Raw genomic sequence first — 18,266 nt, 5'->3', positions numbered from 1 at the left:
GCCACTCCTGGCCTTGCCTTGCCAGCAGCAGTGACCTGAGGCTGAGCCAGGTGACCTTTGGGCCAGGCTGGAGCCAGCAGCAGAAGCAGGCCAGATAAGGGGCAAGCAAAGAATTTGGACAGACTTCCAGGAGACAGGCAGACAGAAGACCTCCTGGGAGCAAAGGAGGGACACAGATGAGGTAGAAGGTAAGTGTATCCACTCACAGGATCTCCAGGCTGGTGGTGCCTTTGAGATCTGGGAACTCCTGGATGTCCGTGGCACCATTCAGGGATCTGGAAACAGAAGCAACAACGTCTGAAGGGTGAAGTCGGAGCATCCGGATAATCTGGGCTCCCTACCATCACTGATCTGTCCCTCAAGACTCTACCCTTTTGGGAAACATCATCCTTCCCCCACCACTGCCCAACCTCAAAATACTCCAGCTACTCAGGCCCTGGTAGGGGGGGAGCTTGGCTCAGCAGGGTCTAAACCACCATTTCCTTAAGTTGGCTCAGCCCACTGTAGCCCAGACAGAGCAGGCAACCCGGCACTAGGGCCCCAGCATGCAAAACAAAACAAAACAAAACAAAACAAATGAACAAAGAAAGAACACAGGACAGGAGCATGGGAACTGCTTCTGTTTAAAAGGCTACTGTTTGGGTGCTACTGAAAAAGTCCTTGGCTGCTGGGGTTTGCTTATTATAGCCTGAGCTAGAGTCTCCCCTAAAGTGTCATCAGCTAAAGCTTTATCAACCTCTCCACTGGTTCTCGTAAATTGTTTTCGACTGTTGGCTTTTTCCATCACCACCATCCTCTATCTCCATGAGGACATGGACCCACACAGGTCTGCACTCAACAGGACCACAAGGAGGCAGTAGGGTCCAGAAATGAGCCTAGGATCTGGAGTCAAGGGTTCTAGCTCAAGGCTGACCAGGGCCTGGGAGCCTCAGGATCCATCTACAAACTGTACTAACACCACTCACCTCACAGGGTTAGGGTGACAGTGAAATGTGATAATATACAAGAAAGGGGAGTATGTGCTTTAGAGATGTTCCTTATGTTACTATGATGCCACAGGTGGAATGTAATCCGTGGAAGTTTTTTTGCAGAAGTGGAACTTGGGCTGGGGTTTAACACAATGGGAGAGAGGAAACAAGGGAATGCCTTTGGGCCCAAAGCAATAAAGATAGTACCACAAAAAGCCCAGGGATTCATGCTCCCAGGTCACTGGAGAACCAGACCCTTATCCCAGTCATTGGTTCTTGAGCAAGTATTTACGGAAACAGCTGCCCCGAGCAGGATTCTGAAGAGGCCAGACTAAAATCCTGGACTATGGAGAAGGGCTCTGTTCATTCGTTTGGGATCTGGGAGGAAGCACAGGAAGGTGAAGGGAGGCTGTTAAGTGCAGCCCGAGCTGCGAATAGGTGTGAGCCCAATAGAGGCCACAGCCCCGAAGGAGACCAGGCCTGGCAGGGGGTGCTGTGCCCTGTGGGTGAGAGAGTTGCAGATAGGAGGCAGGAGGCAGCGGAGGGAGTGAGGAATGGGAGAGGTCCAGACGGTGGCAGGCTCTAGGGCCCAACTTACAGCGTGTGCAGTTTAGGCAGGTACTGGAACGCCGACCTTCCCACAAACTGGATTGGGTTATCATAAAAGTGTCTGGAAGAAAAAGACCCAAACACCAAATTTAGTTATTTGGCCCTTTGAGCTAGGACCCGGGCAGATCTCTGCTTTCTCCTCCCTTGGCACCAGGAAAGAGCACACAGGGGAAGGCACCCCCTCCCAGAGTTCTGCCGCCCCAGCCCGTCCCCCAAACACCGCACAGCACCAAGAGCCGGGAGAAACGAGTACTCACATGGTCTGCAGCACAGGGTTCCCCATGAAGGCCTTTTCTGGGATGGCCTTGATGTTGTTGTTATGGAACCCCCTGGAAGGCAATACCATGAGTCAGTGAGGACTTGGAGAAAGGTATGGAGAGGGTGAGACAGAACTCCATGAAGCTTCCAGAAAGCTGACCAGAAAGGCCATAGGACCAAAGAGACATCAGTCCAGATTCCGGGTTCACCTCCTGCCTGTGAAGTCTCTGCTTCATTTGATAACACACCCAAACTTTTCTCTGACAATTGTGAAGGGAGTGAAGCGTGGAGCCTCAGAGAGCAAGGGGGTGGTAAGGGGGGAGAACTTGGGAGAAGGAGGCTGAGTTTGGATCCCAGGAGAGGCTTCCTCTCCTCAGTCACTTGTGGCAGGAACTCCACAGGTTCCCCAAGGAGGAAGCTGAGGGCCTATGGGAAAAGCAGAGCTTCTGAGGGTCCCAGGGACGAGAGCTGCTCCCTGAATGGAGGCTGGCTTGGCCTCCAGGCCTGGAGACTAAGGAACCTAGAAAGGCAGCAGCAGCAGGAGCAGGGAGATACAGTGGATGTCGAGTGACTGGCCGACTGTGTGTGGAAGTGAGGAGGGAGGCACCCGCTAACGTCCAGGGCTCTGGAAGCTAGGAATTATGCATTTGGTTAGTCGGGGTGATCATCTCAAGATAAAAATTGGACTGGGAAGCACATAATCCATGCTGAGCAGCACCTCCAGGCCAACTTCTTGTTGTCTGGAGACTTCTAGTGTCTCCTCATGCCTTCTGGGCATCCACCCCCTCTCTCTCCTTCTTCCCTTCTCCTTATTATTTCCACCTTCCATTCCTTTGTTAATTTGTTCTTATACGATTTTGGACTCCTCCTTTGTGTCTAGTGTTGAGCTAAGCCCTGAGATGTTTAGAAGTTCATAGGACAGAGGCCTTGTCCTCAAGCAGCTTTCTCTCAGTAGATGTAGAAAGATAGGGACAGATAGAGACACACACATGCGCGCGTGCACACACACATCTATACTCATTGGGACTCCAATGGCAGTGGAGGGGGACTTACAATAGTTTCTCATTCAGACCCTTCCCTCCAACCGGTCTGGTTGTTCCTCAACTGTTACACACACCTGGAATTCCCACCTGCCAACTTTGGACGGGGTGGGGTCGGGGGGGGGGGGGGTGGTGGCATGGGGTTGGGCTGGTCTCAGGTGGTGGTTTGAGTAAAGATGTTGGGCTGCCTGTAAGTGTGGGGCTCTGTTCACCAACCTCAGATTCCCTTAATCTAGTCCACTCTACCCCCAGTAGATCTCCTACTGTTTGCCGAGAGCCTCTCCTCCAGTAAGCCTGGTCTCCCTTGGGGTCATCTCTCTGCCCATTCAACTTCCAATCTGGGTCTCTGCCTCCATGGTTCTTCTGTCTGAAATGCCTTCCCTCGTCCTCCACCGTCGCCACTGAAACTCCATCCACCCCTTAAGGTTCATCTCACATGTGTTAGTCTACAAGGTTCTTTGTATATTACTCTGGATTCCCAGTCATTTTGGCTACCCCTGGACAATTAGGGCCAGAATTATAGACCGACCCTAAGCTGCTCTGTCCTGGTGCCTGCTTTACTCTGTGTCCCCAACAGACCTGAAGGATCCTGGGGGAACAGTCCAGGGCTATCTTACTCTTTGTTTGTGTTTAGTGCTGGGCACAGTCGATGCTAAAATAGAATACTAATAGGTAGCGACTGTGGGGAACAAAATCGGGCTTCTGATCTTCCCCTTGAGATCAGGTGCTGAGGAATGAGCCCAGAGACCAGCCCCCAGCTCCTCTCCTCATTCATCTCCAGACACACGCCAACCAAGGCAGGGGCAGTGCCAGGCCCAGCCTCCCAGGAGGTGTCTTGTGCCATGTGTCTCTCTAGGCTGGAAGGGCTCAGAGCCATTTCTGCCGATGACACACCTCTCGGAAATGCTCAGTGCCACACTAATGAGGTCTGCGACTACTGAGACCTGCACGGGGGTGCCGCAGAGGGCACGCAGCTACAGTTTTTACAAGGACCCCGGGAGGTGAGGCTGCGAGGGAGGCCCAGAACTGGCTTCAGCCCCTGCCCTTGGGAGAGGAGGACACCCACAGAAACCAGCAGAAGGACTTACAGTTCCTGCAGTCTTCCCAGGGTCCGGATGGCGACAGGAAACTCCTGCAGCTCATTATAATTCAGGTCTCTGGGACGGAAAGCAAGAGCAGTCATTAGAAGGGTGGCTTCACAGGGCATGTCAGGGCCCCTGAAAAACAGAAACTTGGCTCTGGGATTGGCCGGAGAGATGCGTTTTCCAATCTGTCGGGTCCAGCTGTCAATGCCTGGAAACACATTTTTGGAATGTTCATATTCCATTCCTACTCCACAAATCCTCAGGCTGGAAGTCTTCCTGGCAACAGCACTGTTTTGAGGAGACACTTCAGGGATGTGGATACCTGCAACTGACTCCTTCAGGAAGAGTCCCCACTGGCTGAGGAAAATCCCTCAAGCCTTTGGAGACACAGTCAGTGGCTGGGGGAGGGACAGAGGAAAGAATGGGGCCATCTTTAGCCCCTTGTCACCAGCAAGAGGGATTCTGGAAGGTTCCCTCAGGTGACTACCTTGGCTAGCTGTGGCCTCTGCTGTCTATAAAACAGATCAGTGTTGGGGCGCCTGGGTGTCTCAGTCAGTTAAGTGTCCGACTTCGGCTCAGGTCATGATCTCACGGGTCGTGGGTTCGAGCCCCGTGTGGGGCTCTGTGCTGACAGCTTGGAACCTGGAGCCTGGAACCTGGAGCCTGCTTCGGGCTCTGTGTGTCTCTCTCTCTGCCCCTCCCCCACTCTCTCTCTCTCTCAAAAATAAACATTAAAATAAATGCTTTGGGGCGCCTGGGTGGCGCAGTCAGTTGAGCGTCCGACTTCAGCCAGGTCACGATCTCGCGGTCCGTGGGTTCAAGCCCCGCGTCGGGCTCTGGGCTGATGGCTCAGAGCCTGGAGCCTGTTTCCGATTCTGTGTCTCCCTCTCTCTCTCTGCGCCTCCCCTGTTCATGCTCTGTCTCTCTCTGTCCCAAAAATAAATAAACATTGAAAAAATAAATAAATAAATAAATAAATAAAATAAATGCTTTAAAATGGATCAGTGCTTCTTATCTTTGGGTGATGGCATGACAGCTAGTCTTTATTTTCTCTTAGGCTTTTCTTCGTTTCCCCCCCCCCCTTTTTTTTCTACGATGAACATGTATCACACGTATAGTCAGAAAACAATGGAGGCAATTTTTAAAAAGTAGTAGCAACCCAAGTTGGAAAGAATGTGGGGAGACATGCATTCTCATAAATGATTAGTGGGAATTGAAATGTGTGTTATCTTTAAAAGTTTTTTTTTTTCAACGTTTATTTATTTTTGGGACAGAGAGAGACAGAGCATGAACGGGGGAGGCGCAGAGAGAGAGGGAGACACAGAACCGGAAACAGCTCCAGGCTCTGAGCCATCAGCCCAGAGCCCGACGCGGGGCTCGAACTCACGGACTGCGAGATCGTGACCTGGCTGAAGTCGGAGGCTTAACCGACCGCGCCACCCAGGCGCCCCGTGTGTTATCTTTTAGACATAATTTGACAGCATCTTTTGAAATGACAAGATTCATACCTAGTCACCTCAAGGCCAGGAGTTTGTCCTGGGGAAAAGTCCACACCCACCTGTAAAGGTATTTGTATAAGGATGCTCATGGCAGCACTGTTTAGGCACCAGGGGCAAACTCTTGGCCCACAGGTGCTCACAGCCCTGCTTGTCCACTCTCTGAAGGGGTCTTTTGTGTTGGTGCCCTTGAGGCCACAAGGGGGACAGGGGGAAGGGAGAGAGGAGAAATGTAAAACTCCGAGAGCAAACCTGATTCTCATTAGAAAAGATTTGGAACTGCCTGTGACAAAGAAGGCCCAAAGGCAGGGGAGCCCTGCCAAAGAGTGGGGAGAGTGCCTGTGTTTGGGGGAAGACAGTAGAATGTGATGGGGAAGTAGGGAGGAAGAGCCACAGAAGACTTTCGGGGGAGTTTTGCTCTATGTTACGTGACCAGATTCCCTTCCTACCCCTCCTAGGAGAGACTTCAGAAAAGATGATCAACCCTCAAGATTTTATTTATTTATTTAAAGATTTTATTCATAAGTACTTTCTACACCTAACACGGGACTCAAGCTCACAGCCCTGCGATCGAGTCGCCTGTGGTGCTCCACTGACTGAACCAGCCAGGTGCCCCTCAGCCTTTAAGATTTTAAAGTTGACTTCTGTTTCGGGGCAGCTGGGTGGTTCAGTCGATTGAGTGTCCATCCCACTCTTGGTTTCGGCTCAGGTCATGATTTCGCGGTTCATGAGTTGGAACCTCACTTTCTCTCTCAAATCAATACACATTAAAAAAAAAAACTAGAATAAACTGTGTGAGGATGCTGGATTGCAGGTATTACTGTGAACATATAGTTTAAAAAAGCAAAGTAGACTTTTGTTTCACTCAGTGGCCGATCGGTTAGCCCCATGTGGAGATGTGCCTGATTTTGCACGGGGTTGTCTTGGTGTTTCCAGATTCCTGTGGCTGGAGTATGGGGTCTCAGGCTTTGGCAATGGCGGGGAGGGAGGGCTCAGGTACAGTGTCCCTCTTGAGCCCCCCAGGATGACCCCAGCCCAACTTCTCTCAGCCTTTTAAAGCCACGCCTGCCCTGACAACTTTCATGAGAAGACTATCCAATGCCAGGGCAGGGGACCATGCTGAGGCTCTTTAATCACAGAGTGACTTGGCAGGTTTTGTGGGTAAATACCATGTTAACACAGACATAATGACAGGCTCCTCTGCGTGACAGGGTCATTACACTTAATAGTCCACAGGTAGAGCCAGGAACCTGGCCCAAGGGCCAGAAGAACAGTGACAACAGTCTGGCAGCCAGTGAGCCGGATAATTGCACCCCCCCACACCACCCCCAACACACACTAATTACCTGATTACACTCCGACTCCCCTGGTGATTTTGGGTAATTATAGCATAAACCCTCCTGCTTTGCTCTGCTCTGCTCCGGTCCTTCATGAATCCTACACCTTTCCCTCCAATGACTCCAACCTTGATTCACTCACGGAGAGGCTCCCCACAGACTATGTGAGGGGAAGGACGAGAGCAGGCTGAGGGCAGGCTACGTGCAAAGCACTTTCATGGAAACCAAAGACACTGGAGTTGGGACCAGGGAATTTCCACATTGCTGGAGTTCAACCACAGGTGGCAGTAGGAGGTGCCTGGACACTCTACTTGCAAGGCTTGAGACTAGAGGCAGCAGGGGCGAGTAGTTGGACTCTTTCTGGTCTTAGATTTTATTTTATTTATTTTTTTTTTAAATTTTTTTTTTCAACGTTTGTTTATTTTTGGGACAGAGAGAGACAGAGCATGAACGGGGGAGGGGCAGAGAGAGAGGGAGACACAGAATCGGAAACAGGCTCCAGGCTCTGAGCCATCAGCCCAGAGCCTGACGCGGGGCTCGAACTCACGGACCGCGAGATCGTGACCTGGTTGAAGTCGGACGCTTAACCGACTGCGCCACCCAGGCGCCCCTCTGGTCTTAGATTTTATAAAGGAGTCGCCCTCACATCTCAATGTCTCCAAATCAAGTGCCCCCCCACCTCCTTTTAACTTGACTCAGCCCATTCAGGAATTCTCCAGTGCTGCCCAAGGAGAACCGGATTTCCTATAAGTAACGGAAGAGCACCTTCACTTAAAGCCTTAATGTTGCAGTGTTATTGTAAATGCAAAGAATTGCACTGGCCTGATCTCAGAGATTTAGCTCACGATTCCATCGCCTGGAACGCTGCAGGTATCTGCCTGGCTTTCTCCCTCACTTCATTCAGGTCTCTGCCCAAATAACACCTCATCAGAAAGGCCTTGTCTGACCATTCTACTTAATACAGCATAGCCCCTCATTTGCTGTTCCTTTACTCTGTCTGGTAGGTTGAAAGTGGTCCCAAGCCTTATCATTTGCAATACGTAAGTGTACCAAATCAACAGGCTGTAAACCTTAAACCTGCACCGTATGTCAATTACATCTCAATAAAGCTGGAGGAGAAAAAGTAGCCACAAGTCCTTTGTGGCTTCTCCAGTTAAGAAGTGACCTCTCGGGGCGTCTGGGTGGCGCAGTCGGTTAAGCGTCCGACTTCAGCCAGGTCACGATCTCGCGGTCCGTGAGTTCGAGCCCCGCGTCGGGCTCTGGGCTGATGGCTCAGAGCCTGGAGCCTGTTTCCGATTCTGTGTCTCCCTCTCTCTCTGCCCCTCCCCGTTCATGCTCTGTCTCTCTCTGTCCCAAAAATAAATAAACGTTGGAAAAAAAAAAAAAGAAGTGACCTCTCAGGGCACCTGGGTGGCTCAGTCGGTTAAGCGTCCGACTTTGACTCAGGTCATGATCTCATGGTTGTGAGCTCCACGTCAGGCTCTGTGCTGACAGCTCAGAGCCTGGAGCCTGCTTCAGATTCTGTGCCTCCTTCTCTCTCTCTGCCCCTCCCTCACTTGCATTCTCTCTCTCTCTCTCTCAAAAATAAATAAACATTAAAAAAAAAGAAGTGGCTTCTCTGGTACAGTCACTCTGGAAAACAGTATGGGGGGGTCCTCAAAAAATTAAAAATAGAGTTACACGACCCAGCAATTGAACTACTAGGACTTTTCCAAAGGATACAAAAATGCTGATTTGAAGAGGCACATGCACCCCAATGTTCATAGTAGTGCTATAAACAGCAGCCAAATTATGGAAAGAGCCCAAATGTCCATTGACTAACAAATGGATAAAGAAAATGTGATATATATAATGGAATATTACTCAGTGATCAAAAAGAATGAAATTGTGGAGTGCCTGGGTGGCTCAGTTGGTTAAGCTTCTGATTCAGCTCAGGTCATGATCTCGCGGTCTGTGAGTTCGAGCCCCACATTGGGCTCTGTGCTGACAGCTCAGAGCCTGGAGTTTGTTTCATATGCTGTGTCTCCCTCTCTCTCTGCCCCTCCCCCACTCACGCTCTCTCTCTCTCTCTCTCTCTCTCTCTCTCAAAAATAAACATTTAAAAAAATTTAAAAAGAATGAAATCTTGCTATTTGCAACAACGTGGATGGAACTAGAATGTATTATGCTAAGCGAAATAAGGCAGTTACGGAAAGATAAATATCATATGACTTCACTCATATGTGGAATTTAAGAAACAAAACAAATGAACATAGGGAAAGGGAAGGAAAAATAAGATAAAAACAGAGAGGGAGGCAAACCGCAAGAGAGTTAAATACAGAGAACAAACTGAGGGTTGCTGGGAGGTGGGGGGGGGATGGGCTAAAGGGGTGATGGGCATTAAGGAGGGCACTTGTTGGCATGAGCACTTGTTGTATGCAAGTGATGAATCACTAAATTCTACTCCTGAAGCCATTATTGTACTATATGTTAACTAACTAACTATATGTAAACTAAGATTTAGATAAAATTTTAAATAAATAAATAAATAAATAAATAAAACATATTAAAGGAAAAAAAAAAAGTGGCTTCTGCCTCCCTAACCCTGAGACCGGGCTGGCTTGTGACTGGCATTAACCAAAACAGGATAAGGCAGAGCTGACATGGTGTGAGTTAATCCTAAGTCACAAGAGGCCTCACAACCTCTGCCCTCCTTTGGGACATTCCCACCACCATGCAAGGAAGCCCGTACTAGCCTCCTGGGTAATGAAGGCCTTGTGGAGAGGGCCAGCCAACAGCCAGAACCTAGGTCCCACTCACAGACATGTGAATGAGGCATCTTAGAGCCTCTAGTCATAGGTGAACCTCTAGCAGACTGCAACCTGGTCAGGGACCCCAGGCAAAGTCTCCAGCAGAAAAGCACCCAAGATGAGCCCAGGTGATCCACAGATTCATGAGAAATCATACATTATTGTCTTAGACCGTTACATTTTAGGGTGGTTTTTTATGTAGCAATAGATAATGAGAGATCCTGCTTTCCTTTATACTGACATCTGACTATATTTGTTTGCTAAATTTCTTCCCACCCACTAGAATGAAGGTTGAAAATAGAAACTTTGTTTCACATTCTAAACACCAAAATACTGGCACAGAATGGTAGCTCAACAAATATTTGTTGAAAGAATAAATGAACGAGTCTAGATAAATTAAAGAATGAATTAATGGACTCTTAAGAGTATCTACAATATTTGGCGGAACATCCTTAGGATTTTGAGGTTGATGTCAAGAAAGGTACAAGATAATCCTGAGGGGCACTCACTGTTAGGCTTGCCCAGGGCCACAGAGGCCATGGGAAGACGGGTCACCTGTGATTTTGCTATCACTGAGCCCTTACACAGTTCACTGGACTCATGTCCAGGCAGCCGAAGTGAGTGGTTCTAGCTTTCCTTTGCAGTTCCTGATCAGGAATCCTTCCAGAAATGGCCTGACAGACAGTGGGAAAAGACATGTAGTAAAAGGCATGTGAACTCAAAGGCCATTTCCTGTAGAGCAATGTGGAGAATAAAAACTGTGCAAATGTCAAAAGGAATTCTGCAAACTACATGCTGGTGGGGTGGCCTGAATTTTCCCATTTGGATATCTACACAGATTTAATGACTTGGATAATTGGCAAAGCCCTGCTTCATTTGGTGCTGTTTGGATGTAATCTCTGGCTCTAACCATGTAGGGAGCATGTCTTCACAACTTTCTTTTCCCCTTATGGATTCAATTCAGTGCCATGGATGTTTGTTGCCTGCTCAAAATACACAGAAAAATCTGCTGGGTAAAGCAGAAGGTAGAAAGATGCATAAGAGATAGTCTTGTCTGGACAAATGCACAAGACGACCAGATGAGTGGCCTTGGCATGATACGTGCAGAGGAATACACAAAGCATCAGGACCTTTGGAGATCACACATAGTTGAGACTTCATGCAGGGCTTCATGGAGATGTGGCATTTGAACCAGATCTTGACGGTGGGGCAAGATTTCAATAGGTAGAGAGAAGGAAAGGATAGGTTAGTCAATCAGAGAGAGAATGGTTTAAAGGAAGTATGCACTGTGGAGTTTGGAGAATAAGTGGCACAGTTTGGTTGAGCAAAGGGCAATATTTGGAGGTGAGATTGGAAGAGTGTCTCCCTCGACTGTTGTATACTCTCCTAACTGGAGTCCCTGCCTCTGAGTCATCCATAAGATAACCTTGGTTGAGCACGGATTATGCGCTGGGCACTAAATGCTATGCCTGAATGATCTCTTAATCCTCACGACAGCCTAAGAAGTAGTTACCACTATTATACCCATTTTACTGTTGAGGAAAGTGAGGCACAGAGATGTCCAATAACCTGCCCAATTATTAAACAGTCATGCTAGACATCACTATCCACCAAAATTCACCCTCTCCTTTCTCTACAACAGCAAAGCCCAACACCTTCAGCCACTTGCCATGCATAGCTGTTTAAATGTAAATTAGTTACAAGTTAGTAAAATAAAAGCTCGGCTCTCAGTTTCACTAGTGGCACTTCAAGCGCTCAATATACCATGTGGCAAGTGGCTACCATATTGGAAGCACAGATTTAGAACATTTCTATCATTGTAGAAAGTTCTGTTGGACAGCGCTATCCTATGGTAATGGGAGGAATAGCCAGGAATGTGGCTAGAGTGTATTCCCAGCCTCCTTTGCAACAAGTGTGCTTTCCCATGGAAGGTGGGCAGAAGTGGTATGTCCTACATTTAGTGCAGGATTTTTAACTAGCCAGCCTGTCTCCTCCACGGTCTCTCTACTCTTTCACTAGTTAGGTGCCAAAGACAGTGAGGAGATAGGGATAGCAAGATCCTAAGAAGCCAGGTCCCTGAGTCACCATATGGAGGAGGGCCATTTGCCAAGAAGAAACACCCTCTTTGGACTATTACACGATCCAGAAATGAACTTCTATTGTGTTTGAGCCATTATACGTGTTTTGACCTATTTGTTACACAATTTGGCTACCTCAACTAATTCACCATCACAACCAAGATTTGAACCCTGGCAGTGAGAGTCGGGAGTCCACACTCTTCACTACTACACATCTGCCAGGAAGATCTTTTTGAAATGCCAAACAGACTGTGTCACTCTCCTGCTGAGAAATCTGAAAAGGCTTCCTCATTACTTACAGGACAAAGTTCAAAGTCCTCAATGGGCTCTGATGCTATACATCTTCAGCTCCGTCTACCATCTCAGCCCCCATGTGTTTTCACAGCCTCGTGTGTTTCCTTGTGCCCTTCACGCTTTCAGCCTGGGATGCCCTTAACCCCAGTCTTAGATGTCGAAATCCTAGCTCCCTTTGAAGTCCAGGCTCAAATATACCTTCCTTCATGTACCCAGCCCCATCCCTGCAGTCAGAATGAATCACTCACTCTCTCAGTGCTTTTCTGATGTTTTCTCCAGAAACATGCTTAATATTAGAATAATAATAGTGGTGGTAGTGGTGGTGGTGATAACGATAATAATCAGAGTAATTACTAGGTAATAGTCACGATTCTGGGTGATTTATATATATTAATTCATTTCATTCCCATGCCAATCCTTTGAGGTAAATACTTATTATTATCTCCATTTTGCAGATGAGAAACTGAGGCACAGAGAGAGGCAATCACTTGACCATGAATGAAAGAGCTGGGACTGAAGCCCAGGCAGTTTGAGTCCAGAATGGGGTTATCTGTGTACAAAGTGCCTTCCCCATGAGACAGGAAGCTTGCCACTATCAGGAAGCACATGAGCTCCCTTTTGAGTCTCCCGAAGCCCAGGCACAGGGCCATATATGCGTATGGTCATTGTCAAGAATGATCATTTGAGCCACTGTCAAGGCCTGGAGATGGGAGTTGCTTTGGCCTTTGTGGCTGGCCACATTGGGGCAGTGTCTCAGCCCCTCGGGATCAGAAGCCAACATACAGCCTCTCGGCAATCGCAGGAAAGACCCGCGTCAGGCCACAAGCTGATTTGGTCCGATTCCTCCATTGCAAGGTGCTTTATGATGCCCTAAACCTCCCTGGAAAAGCTCATCCATGGCTTTATAGTTTATTATCTTTAATAGCCCAGAATCAGCCAGAAGCCCAGGAAGAGAATTATTCTGTATGCTGCTCCCAGGAGCTGGGAGCAGGCAGGGGAGGGCTGAGGTTAAAGAAAAACCATTCCCAGCTCCAGCCGGAATTCAGTCCAGAGGCTGCAGCTGTCCATAGCTGATATGCCCCTTCATCTGCTCAGCTGCTTCCAGACAAATCCAATCAAAACTGATGGTAGACCCACACAATCGGTAAAAGTAGCTAAGCAGGTGACCCAAGCCCCAAGCTGCTCAAGGACCCACATCCCCAGTGTTCTCCATTCCATCTGGCTGTGCAGGAATGGCCAACTCCTGAGATCTCTGGGGAGCCTCACGATGGACTCAGAGCACAGAGCTGGCAGGATTTAACAGTCATCTTGTCCGGCCCTTTCTTTTTATTGATAAGGAAACTGAGGCTCAGAGACAAGAGGTAAATCACTGCAAGTCCCAGAGCCGAGGCCTGTTGGCTCTTGCTTTAACATCTTTTCTGTGTACCACCCAGAGTTGCAGCCTGGCTAGGCTCCAAGTAGCAGGGCTGAGAAAAAAGTTTTAGGGAGAGTGGGAAGAAGGATAAACGGGGTGGGTTGCAGGGGCGGGGGGGGTGGTGGCGCACCAGGCTTCCTCCCAAGGGAAGAAACTCCTGTGGGAGTCTCTTTGGGTGCTAACAAGCATGTCAAAACCAATTGGTTGTTAGGCTAGATGTCTATTTGTGTGTTATATGTTTTAGAGTGAAACAGCTTTGTCCTCTGTGTACCAACAGATCACCTCGAACTAGCCAGTTAACTTTGCTCAGTCGTTTCCTCACCTGTACATTAGGGATGCCCATTACATAAGGCTACTCTGTTCATCCGGTCCAGAGCCTGGTCTGGATACTCAAATAATGCCAATTCTTTCCCCCTCTTTCTTTTACTAGACACTAGACACCAGAACAGGCACTTCCATTCATCCGACACTGCAACAGCAGACACACAAGTTGGTCTATCTACTTTTCACAACAATAAAGGAAGATTAACATAATTAATTGGGGTTCCCCTTACACTTTTATTCTCAAGGCTAATATTTATGTTTATTGCCAGATCACAGATAAGGGCACATGGAGGAATGTGGGTGAGCCTAGCTCCCCAGCGTGAAACACAAAACACAGACGTTTCTGATTGTAAACTCTGAACCATTTTTCTCTCCCAAAGGGCCGGTAACAAAAGCGGGCAGGCACAATGAATACATGACTTAATTGCTCTTCCTGTATTGCAGACTGAGCCTTTATCTCCATCTGACTTCACATGCTTGGGGCAGATAACCTGGCGAGCCAGGAACCAACAAAGACTTTATGACTAATAGCATTGTTTTACTTTCTAAACAACTTACATAAAAGGCCACCCATTAATAAATGCAGCAATTAGTAAAATTGTCATCGGTTTCTATTGAGAGATACAGACACGCCTTCCTCCTACCCTCCCTCCACCTACGCTCGCTTCTCCACCAGAAAGTAAATTCAGAAAATATCCGAAGCAATAACAGCGCCAATTTTAATGAAAGTTGCCGATCTCTGACACTGAGGTTACTTGTTGCCCTGCCCGAATAAAGCACCTGGGATCAGAGAAGCCCAGAACCGGAAGGGAGGTAAAAGGCAACAGTCCAATCTGCCCCCGCACGGGACTCATCTCTGAGATTCCAGGGGAACAAGGATCCAGTTTCTGCCCGGACCATGCAAATGGCAGGGCTCACCGACTATGCTGGGCGTTAAGGGGAACACAGTCAGGCTATTCTGCAGATTAAGTAAGCCTTCCTCATCCCAAGCTAGAGCACCACCCTTACTTCCTCTCTTGGCCCTCATCCTGTCAGCTGGAAGACCATAAAATATGTGTGATCTTTCAAAGACAATCATCACATTCCACCTAAGTCTTCTCCCACATTCTTTGAAGGTGTAGACAAGGTGCATAAACATTTCATATTCTCACCACCCTCCCCCAGAAAAGCCTTAGCCACACTTAGAAATGATATAATAGGATCCCATCATCTAGATGTGGGCAGACCCTTGGGCAGCACCTTCCTCCCCTGGATGCCATGGGCCCATTAATGCAGGGGACCTGAGGTCTTTGAGGTTGCCCTGGTCTGGGCAGAATGTAGCTTGAGGTTTTGTCCTAGTGACTTCAACTCACTGGTCGAATGTCAGGATCCTGAGCTTCAACCGGGTCAGGGGACCTTGCCCCAAGGAAAGGATGAGGGACCATCCCTGTGGGTTCAGCCCATGTCCAGGGCTTCAGTTTCTCCATCTTTACTAGAAGAGGTCTGGTCTGGAGACTCTGCACAGCACTTAGTATGGATGTCCGGAGCTGGGAGGAATCTTAGAGATTGGATAGTCCAATGCTCTCATGGTTCAGATGGAGAAACTGAAGCTCAAAGAGGAGCAGAGACTTGCCAGGGGCTATATATCCATTCATTTGTTCAACAAATATTTATTGAGCACTTTCGCCATGCCAGGCACTGTGTCAGGTGCTACAAAAACCCATGGAGAGGGTGCCTGGGTGGGTCAGTCAATTAAGTATCTGACTTTGGCTCAGGTCATGATCTCGCAGTTACCAAGCCTCACTTTGGGCTCTCTGCTGTCGGCACAGAGCCTGCTTTGGACCCTCTGTCTCCCTCTCTCTCTGCCCCTCCCCTGCTTGTTCTCCTCCCCCCTCAAAAATAAATAAACATAAAAAAACTCATGGAAAGGTGGGAGAAAGATAACAAAACAACCTGAATAAATAAATAATAACATAAATATCAGATTGGTGAGTGCTATAGAGAAAATTAAGTAGGAAAAGGAGATGGCAAATGATAAGAAGTGCTTGCAAAATGGTGATCAGGGAGGACCTCGCTAAAAAGGTGGCATTTGGGCAAAGTCTCGGAGAAGGTAGATAATTGTAGAAAGAACATTCCAGGCAAAGGAAACAGTCAGTACAAAGTCCTGATGCAGGAGCATATCTATCTAGTGTATCCAAGGAAGCCACTGTGCCTGGAGTAGATTGAAGGAGGGGTGAGGCCAGAGAGGTAGCAAGGTGTCACATCACCCAACACCTTGCAGAACTTGTAGGCTTCTTTCCAGAACTTTATAGAACTTTGGTTTCTTTCCAAGAGTATGATGGGGAGCCACTGGAGGGTTTTGAATAGAAGAGTAACATGACCTAATTTGTATTTTAAAGGAGTCCATCTAGGGGCGCCTGGGTGGCTCAGTTGGTTGAGCATCTGACTCTTGATTTTGGCTCAGGTCATGATCTCGTGCTGCATGTGGGGCTCTGCACTGACAGTGTGGAGCCTGCTTGGGATTCTCTCTCTCTCTCCCTCTCTCTCTGCCCCTCCCCTGCTCACGCATTTGTGCATGTGTGCATGCTCTCTCTCTCAAAATAAATAAATAAACTTAAAAAAAAAAAAAAAGAACTCAGGACTCCTGGTCTAGAACCCTTCAGTCTCCGTGATAGCAGGGGCTGCATTTTTCTTGTTCATAAATGTTTCCCTAGTGTTCATAATGGTGGCCCGGCACATACTAGAAACTCAATAGATATTTATGAAATGAGAAAATCGAACGAAACAGAAAAAGAGAGTGGTAATTATTGATTCTTAGCAGCTCTTCCTTCCCACAGATATTAAGGGCCAGACCTGAACATCTTCGTTTCCTCTCCATGGTGTCTACCAGAGAACCAGCTGCCAAGTGGTTTCCCCGGGGCTCCATCAGTGCCCATCTCCCCACCCCACTCCCTTAACCTCCCATCACCCTCCACTGCAGATGGGCTGGCCAGGGTGCCTGTGAGAGCAGCGGAAGTTCAGAGCGGAAGCTTTGGCCCCATTGCCAGCAGAGGAGGAAAGGGTAGCAGTGACAAGAATGGTGACCTTGGCTACCCCAAGCACCAGGGCGATGGGAAAGGGAATGTTGTACCGGGAAGAACTATTAATAACTTGCCATGGTATTAGAACACAAGACAAACTCATTGGGCAGCTCGATTTTCTGCCTGTGAGAAGTCATTAGTGGTTCTGTGTGGAAAGCCAGAAAAAAAGTTTTATATGGAACAATAAATTCCTCTATAAGCCACAAAACCCCACAAATTTGCAGCTAATAAACCCACAAATGTAAGATGATTAAGAACTGGCGAGGAAAGAGTTCCTCAATTCTTACAGGGTTAGCCTGGAGAGGCAGTGTGGTCTGACGGACTGAAGCCAGGCCAAAGGCAGAGAAACTCGGGTTCTCGTCCTGGTTCTTAATGAATTGGATGACCTTGAGCAAGTCAACCACTCTCTGCCTCAATTTCCTCACGTGTAACACAAGGATACACAATTTCTGACTCGTCTTCCTCAACAAGTGGTTGTGGGGGAGGTTGGGGGTGAGGAGAAGTGAGATATGAGACCCAACAGCGTGCAAAAAAATATCTTTGAGTCTCTTAACTGTGGGAACTTATCAGTGGGATGATCAGCACTTGCCTTAAGATTAGCAAGAAAATCGACAAGATTCATGTGAACCTCTGCTCCACCCATTTGCTTGCCCAAGAGCACTTTGCCAGGGAACCTGCCAGTGGGTAGCGATAGTGGGTTGAATTGTAGCCCCCTCAAAAATCTGTCAGCATCCTAACCCCTGGAACCTGTGAATATGACCTTATTTGGAAAAAGGTCCTTTGCAGATGTCATTAAGCTAAGGATCTTGAGGTGAGATCATCCTGCATTAACAGGATGGGCCTAAATCCAATGACAAGTGTCCTTAGAAGACATGGAGAAGACCACGTGAAGACCGAGGCAGAGATCGGAGTGACGCATCTACAAGCCAGGGAATGCCAAGGGTAGCCAGCAGCCACCAAAGGTAAGAGAGGCAGGGAAAAGATGCTGCCTCAAACTTCCAGAAGGAATCAGCGCTGCCAATACCTTGATTTTGGACTTCTGGCCTCTCCCAGAACTGTGGGAGAATACATTTCTGAGGTTTTCTTAAGCCACAAAATTTGTGGTAATTTGTTATGGCAGCCACAGGAAACTAATATAGTAGCCATGCCCTGATTCCCCGGGAATTCCTAGCCACCCTATAGAGGAGATGAGTCACACCATGGATGGCTATGGAATGACACCTCTGGGCAACACTCTGCCTGCCACCTTAAGACACACTGTCAAAAGAAGGGGAGGAGAAGAGGAGGAGAGAGAATGAGATGAAGGAAGGAAGGAAGGAAGGAAGGAAGGAAGGAAGGAAGGAAGGAAAAGAGGGAAGGAAAGAAGAAAAGTTATTGAAGTAACTTGGGCAGGGGGAAAAGGCCCATTGCTGTCTATCGAGCATCAAATGGGAGGACAGAAAGAGAAAGCCAACCCAAATTGAGCACTTAGAGTACTCCAGGCCTTGTAAATATCATTGTGTGAATTGTAGAACA

The 18,266-nt window shown here is 48.1% G+C and overlaps 1 protein-coding gene across 3 annotated transcripts in view; it reads right to left on the bottom strand.

Annotated features, from left to right (window-relative positions):
* Positions 1 to 18,266, bottom strand: part of LGR6 (leucine rich repeat containing G protein-coupled receptor 6) — a 121,530-nt gene that overhangs the window by 17,340 nt on the left and 85,924 nt on the right. For all 3 annotated transcript variants that reach the window (XM_047841001.1, XM_047841002.1, XM_047841003.1), the window contains exons 7-10: positions 3,964 to 4,032; positions 1,835 to 1,906; positions 1,567 to 1,638; positions 207 to 275 (exon numbers count right to left, since the gene is read on the bottom strand). In XM_047841001.1, the coding sequence (XP_047696957.1) occupies positions 207 to 275; positions 1,567 to 1,638; positions 1,835 to 1,906; positions 3,964 to 4,032 (282 nt within the window). The remainder of the gene's footprint in view (positions 1 to 206; positions 276 to 1,566; positions 1,639 to 1,834; positions 1,907 to 3,963; positions 4,033 to 18,266) is intronic.

The sequence above is a fragment of the Prionailurus viverrinus genome, chromosome F1 (assembly GCF_022837055.1).
Source record: "Prionailurus viverrinus isolate Anna chromosome F1, UM_Priviv_1.0, whole genome shotgun sequence".
NCBI lineage: Eukaryota > Metazoa > Chordata > Mammalia > Carnivora > Felidae > Prionailurus > Prionailurus viverrinus.
This window is presented reverse-complemented; position numbering and strand designations above follow the sequence as displayed.